The sequence below is a fragment of the Molothrus ater genome, chromosome 13 (assembly GCF_012460135.2).
Source record: "Molothrus ater isolate BHLD 08-10-18 breed brown headed cowbird chromosome 13, BPBGC_Mater_1.1, whole genome shotgun sequence".
NCBI lineage: Eukaryota > Metazoa > Chordata > Aves > Passeriformes > Icteridae > Molothrus > Molothrus ater.
Window position 1 is genome coordinate 3,902,768 of NC_050490.2, and position 6,289 is coordinate 3,909,056.

At 54.9% G+C, this 6,289-nt stretch overlaps 1 protein-coding gene across 5 annotated transcripts in view; it reads left to right on the forward strand.

Annotated features, from left to right (window-relative positions):
- Positions 1–5,677, forward strand: part of LINGO1 (leucine rich repeat and Ig domain containing 1) — a 159,149-nt gene extending 153,472 nt beyond the window's left edge. For all 5 annotated transcript variants that reach the window (XM_054516210.1, XM_054516212.1, XM_054516211.1 and 2 more), the window contains one exon: positions 3,390–5,677. In XM_054516210.1, the coding sequence (XP_054372185.1) occupies positions 3,402–5,243 (1,842 nt within the window). In that variant the 5' untranslated portion in view covers positions 3,390–3,401 and the 3' untranslated portion in view covers positions 5,244–5,677. The remainder of the gene's footprint in view (positions 1–3,389) is intronic.
- Positions 5,678–6,289: the final 612 nt, after the last annotated feature.

Here is a 6,289-nt window from a genome sequence, read left to right on the forward strand (position 1 = left end):
GTGACAGTGGTGGGCATGGCCAGGCGGCTGCACCACCCCTTGGGGCATCCTCAGGAGCACACTCAGGGGCAGAACCTGGGCTCCCTTTTGGGTCATCACCCAAGTTTGGCTTTCTGGGGCTGTTCCTCCCACACCAGGGCAGCGTGTGCCTGTCACAGCAGAGCAAACCCCACGCACGTCAGCGCTTCAGTCTGGCCCCAGGCTGCATTTCCAGGCACAGCCCAGAATGGCATCTTCCCTCCCAGCAGTGAGGCCAGGCACAGACACTGGGCAGGCCCTGCTGTATTTAGCACCAAGGCAGAGCTCTGGTGCCTCCATCTGCGCCTCTTGGGCTGAGGCTGGGCCCTTCCTGCAGGAAGGGACTGTACTGAGAGCCCTCAGCCCTGGGCAGCAGGTGGTGAGGACAGGGGTCAGTGCCTGCCATGGCTCTGAGCATGAGTTTTGCTTTGGCTTGCACTGGGTTTGCTGTCACCTAAAGGCAGTGAGCCTGGCAGCTGCTGCTTTTTTTGTCCATTCTTTTTTTGTGGTTGAGGAAGGAGAACCACGCTCATGCCAAGGGCTGGGCTGTGCATCACAGCCATGGCCCCATCCTCTGCTCCTGCCTGGCAGCTCCTGCTGGGCCATGGCTGGCACCCTGGAGGGGAGCTTGGGCATGTTTCAGGGTCTTCCTCAGAGTAAATCTGGGAGGGCTTTGTGGAAAGCCCTTCCTGCAGGTAGCAGTTGTGCAGTGGCTGTAAAGCCATGCAAGCATTGTTGGCCCACAGCTCACACAAAAATCACAGTTTGAGTCGTTTTTAGAAGGGCATCTCTTAATATCCACATCACCTTGAGGCACAACTATTTCTCTCCGAATCAGGCAGAGGTAAATGGGAGCCAGAAGTGATTTAAAGCTCATCTTAGCTCAGAATTTTCCAGCTTATTTATTGTCTTTCTCCAAAGCTCTTCTGTGGCTCTGGTTATTAAGATTACGGATGTTTTTGTCAGGGATTGTATTTATCACGGATTTAAATTTAGCTGAGAACTAATAACATGTGAGGTGTGTCTAGACTTTAATTCTGGGCTGTGCTCGTCGGTAACACCACACAGATTCTGCTTCATTCATCTCTGGCCTCTTTGCTGATTTTTTACTCACTGATACCTCACAGCTCTGGCTCTGCCGAGGCTGCGCTGGGGATGACAGCACAGGACAAGGTGCTTTGGAGGTGCAATTCCCTTCCTGCTGCTGGAGAGGCAGGATTGAGCCTGGGGGAAGTTGGTCTGCAGGATTCAGCTCTGCCTCCTCCCCATGGCCAGCAGGGACCAGAACAGAGCAGCACATGCAGGCAGAGCGGAGCTTTTGGCCTGGCACACAAACAAGGCTGGTGCCTGGCACTCTTAATGAGCTGAGTGTTTTCAGTCCTGCTATAATTAAGCCCCTCAGACTGTATTTTGTTTTGCATGCCGTGTTTTGCTGTCTTTGATGGCTTTCTCAGCACGGCTTTGAGGAGCAGGAGTTGGTTTCTGAGAAAAAAGGCTGCGGGCGAGCCAGCGCTCAGGAACGAGCCTGTGGTGGGAGGGCAGTGCCCAAGAGGCTCCTGGCCGTGGGCACCCACTGGCAGCCCAGCCCCAGCCAGGGCTGCAGCAGGAGCCTGGGGAACAAATCCATGTGCAACCTGGGCCATGCCAACCAGGGGCCAGCCTGGCTCCAGGGCACCGGCCCCAGTCCCAACCCCACCCCAGCAGCATGGCAGTGGGAGCAGCAACCCCCTTGTATCTGTACTGCTGCCCAGCACCAGGGAGGTGATGACATGGGAGATGATGGATTGTAAATACCCAGCAAATGGCTGTTTGCAGCCTGGCTGGGGCCCAGGCACTCCCACTGGAAATGTTTCCACTGGACTGGGACATGCTGGCCCAGGGCCAGCAGGAGGGAGCTCAGCATCACGGCCAGGGGAGCTTGGCAGGACCAGCTCCCATCCCTGCACCCCTTCACTGTGGGGTGATGTGTTCAGCATGATCCCCATTGAGCAGCCCCACTGCAGAGGAAGCAGGGAAAGGGGGGGTGGGGGGGTGGAAGGGGACAGTGAAATGGGAGGAAACCACAGAGGGTTCCTCTGGGGGCACTCCAGGCCCTCACAGCCCATCACTGGCTGTGCCGAGGCTGGTGGTTTCCAAGATGGTGCTGGTGGACATTTTTATGGCCAGTCCATCATCTCCCATCCTTGTATCTTACAAAGAAATTTTGAATAATTTTTTGGGAACAAAAGTGATCCTTGGGTCATATATCTGTATGAAATGATGAATATGAGCAGATGCAATGGCAGGAATGTGCAGAACGTGTACCAGCCCCATAAATAGTGCTGGAGCAGGGAAAGTAATGGACAGGATATACAGTGATGGATACAAACAGAGCCAATGGAAGTAATGGATTGGGTGTGTTTGGTGATAGCCATAAATAGCATTAGTGGGAGTAGTGCAGAGAGTAACATAACAATAGATATAAACAAGGGCTGGAGTAGCTGGAGATCTAATATGCAATATTGATATGATTTGATTCCTCATAACAGCCTGAAAAAGGAAATAAATGCAACGAAGGCAGCGTGACAAGGAGCATCCACTTCTGCCGGGCCAGGACGGCTCTGGGCTGGGGCACAAGCCAGACCATGAGCCCCCAGGGAGGTCTCCCAGCCCTCCCCAGGGACATCAGCAGGAGGCTGGGTGATTCCCAGCTGACACCAGGCAGCTCCCTCATTATCCAGAGCCCCCCTGGACCTGACTTGAGGCTACAGCTTGCTCTTGTAGGCAGTGTCTGCCCAGTTGCTGTTTCTGGGTGGGGGGAAAATGGTTTGGGTCTGCCCTTGCAGGCTGGCATGGTGGGAGGCAAGGAACTGGCCTTGGGGACACACTGAGAGCAGCTGGGGCATGGGGGAGCACAGAAGGAGGGAGCTGGCTCCCACTGAGCTCTCAGTGTTGCTTGCCCCAAGTGGGGCTCCCCCAGATGCTCCATCCTCTGCTCGGCTCCTCTGTTTGCCAAGCAGCCTTTATATTCAGACTCCATCTACAGGGAACGGAATAATTTCAAGAGCTTAAAATAGGATGTAGATAGATGTGTTTCGTATTAAATTATTTTTTTAAGAAGCAGAGGAAGCTGTATGACACAGATTCCTCAAGGCCTTCCACTCAAGAGTCAGTGCACGTTCAACCATCAAGTGGAAAGTCAGGGAAGGGGGAGAAGAGAGGGTCTTGAAGCCAAAGGGCTGCATTTCAGCTGGAAAATGAGACCCTCTGCTGTGCATGGATGGTGCCTTTTGCCTTCCCATCACCTCTGGCAGGACACCAGAGCTTTTGCCTTGGCTGTGCCCGTTGTTTGCTCACGTGCCCCTTGCTCTTTCTCCCGCTGTTACCTGCAGGTGAGAGATAGGATGGTAGCTGGGGAGGCGAGTATGCGCAGCCCAATCCTGGCCTGCTGGCAGCCGATCCTCCTGCTGATGCTGGGATCCATCCTGTCCGGCTCCGCCACGGGCTGCCCGCCGCGCTGCGAGTGCTCTGCCCAGGAGCGCGCTGTCCTGTGCCACCGCAAGCGATTCATGGTCGTGCCAGAGGGGATCCCCACCGAGACCAGGCTGCTGGACTTGGGCAAGAACCGCATCAAGACGCTCAACCAGGATGAATTTGCCAACTACCCTCACCTGGAGGAGCTGGAGCTAAACGAGAATATTATCAGTGCCATTGAACCTGGGGCTTTCAACAACCTCTTCAACCTCAGGACGCTGGGGCTCAGGAGTAACAGACTCAAGCTGATCCCTTTGGGGGTGTTTACTGGACTCAGCAACCTTACCAAGCTAGACATTAGTGAGAATAAAATTGTGATCCTCCTAGATTACATGTTCCAGGACTTGTACAACCTGAAGTCTTTGGAGGTGGGTGACAACGACCTCGTCTACATCTCCCACCGGGCCTTCAGTGGCCTCAACAGCCTGGAGCAGCTGACCCTGGAGAAATGCAACCTGACCTCCATCCCCACGGAGGCCCTGTCTCACCTTCACGGCTTGATCGTGCTGCGGCTGCGCCACCTGAACATCAACACCATCCGGGATTACTCATTCAAGAGGCTGTACCGGCTCAAGGTCCTCGAGATCTCACACTGGCCCTACCTGGATACCATGACATCCAACTGCCTCTATGGGTTGAACCTGACCTCCTTGTCCATCACCCACTGCAACCTGACGTCCATCCCGTACGTGTCGGTGAGGCACTTGGTTTACCTCCGGTTCCTGAACCTGTCCTACAACCCCATCGTCACCATCGAGGGCTCAATGCTCCATGACCTGCTCAGGCTCCAGGAGATCCAGCTGGTGGGAGGGCAGCTCACCACGGTCGAGCCCTTCGCCTTCCGCGGCCTCAATTACCTGCGCATCCTGAACGTGTCAGGGAACCTGCTGACCACCCTGGAGGAGTCAGCTTTCCACTCGGTGGGCAACCTGGAGACGCTCATCCTCGACAACAACCCCTTAGCCTGCGACTGCCGGCTGCTCTGGGTTTTCCGGCGGCGATGGAGGTTGAACTTCAACAAGCAGCAGCCCACCTGCTCCACCCCCGAGTTCGTCCAGGGCAAGGAGTTCAAGGACTTCCCTGACGTCCTCCTGCCCAACTACTTCACCTGCCGCCGAGCACGAATACGGGACCGCAAACCTCAGCAGATCTTTGTGGACGAAGGCCACACGGTGCACTTTGTCTGCCGGGCAGATGGGGACCCGCCGCCCACCATCATGTGGCTGTCTCCCCGGAAGCACCTCATCTCTACCAAAACCAACGGGCGGCTCACTGTCTTCCCTGACGGCACGCTGGAGGTGCGCTACGCCCAGATCCAGGACAACGGCACCTACCTATGCATCGCCAGCAACGCGGGTGGCAACGACACCATGCTGGCCCACCTGCACGTGCGCAGCTACTCCCCAGACTGGCCCCACCAGCCCAACAAGACCTTCGCGTTCATCTCCAACCAGCCCAACGAGAGCGATGCCAACAGCACGCGCGCCACCGTGCCTTTCCCCTTTGACATCAAGACTCTCATCATCGCCACCACCATGGGCTTCATCTCCTTCCTGGGTGTCGTGCTCTTCTGTCTGGTGCTCCTCTTCCTCTGGAGCCGCGGGAAAGGCAACACCAAGCACAACATTGAAATCGAGTACGTGCCACGGAAGTCCGACGCGGGCATCAGCTCTGCCGACGCGCCGCGCAAGTTTAATATGAAAATGATTTAACCAGGCGACAATTTGCAAATAATAATGGTGTTGTTTTGTTTTGTTTTTTTAAAAAAAATGAACAAATGAACAAATAAAAAATAATTAACAAACATTGCTACAAACATACCGACCTCTCTCCTTCCACCGTGCCCTCTGCCCCTGTCCAAACCCACTGCGCCCGCACTGTCACCACCTCCTCCTCCTCTTCTTTATACCAGGAAAACATTCAGCCGATGTCTTCAGGACTCCTGTGTTTGTAAGGACTTTGTCTGATGGACTCTGGTGTCAGATATAACTCTGAGAGGGGAAAAACAACGGGGGAGGGTGGGAAAAAGAAAGAAAAAAGAAATAAAATCAATAAAAAAGTTACGACCTTTCTTCTGTAACTTTGATTTCAATAATTATGGATTTTTATGAAAACTTGAAATAATAAAAAAACCCTATTTCCTATAGATAGTTGGAATGAAAAATTTTGACTTCTTGATCTGTCCAGTTCTGTACCTGGCAAGTGCTTGCTTTCTTGCCTCAGAGGCACTCCCCAGATGCCTTGCCAAGAGCAGCCCCAGGCCAGGGCGAGTCTCCTGCTGACATCAAAGGCACCTCCCACAGTGCAGTGCCCACTGTGGCACCGAGGCAGGACTATTTTTCCTGGTTTTTACAGTCAGTTCCCCTGGCCATCCCCAAAGCCTGTGGAGCAGGGCTGTGACACTGGTGTCCATAAGCAGCATGGAGCAGGGCTGTGCTTTCCTGCCCTCTGTGTGGGAGGAGGATGCAGAGCCCCATTTCAGGGCTGGCCCTGCCTGTGGCCTCCAGGCGAGGAGCCAGGGGGGCCAGGCTTTGCCTGGGCAGGGCTAGGGATCCTCCTGCTTCTTACATGGGGAGAGGATCTTCTGCCAGCCTTTGCAGCAGTACCAGGGTGTGTCCTCTCCTATAGGGGACAAGCTGGCTCCTGTGCTCTGCACAGCTGAGCCCAGGGCAGGGATGGGATACATCCATTGGCAGCACCCACTTGGGTGCCTCCAGCAACCTGTGCCTGGAGCAGCTCCAGCACTGCTCCTCACCTG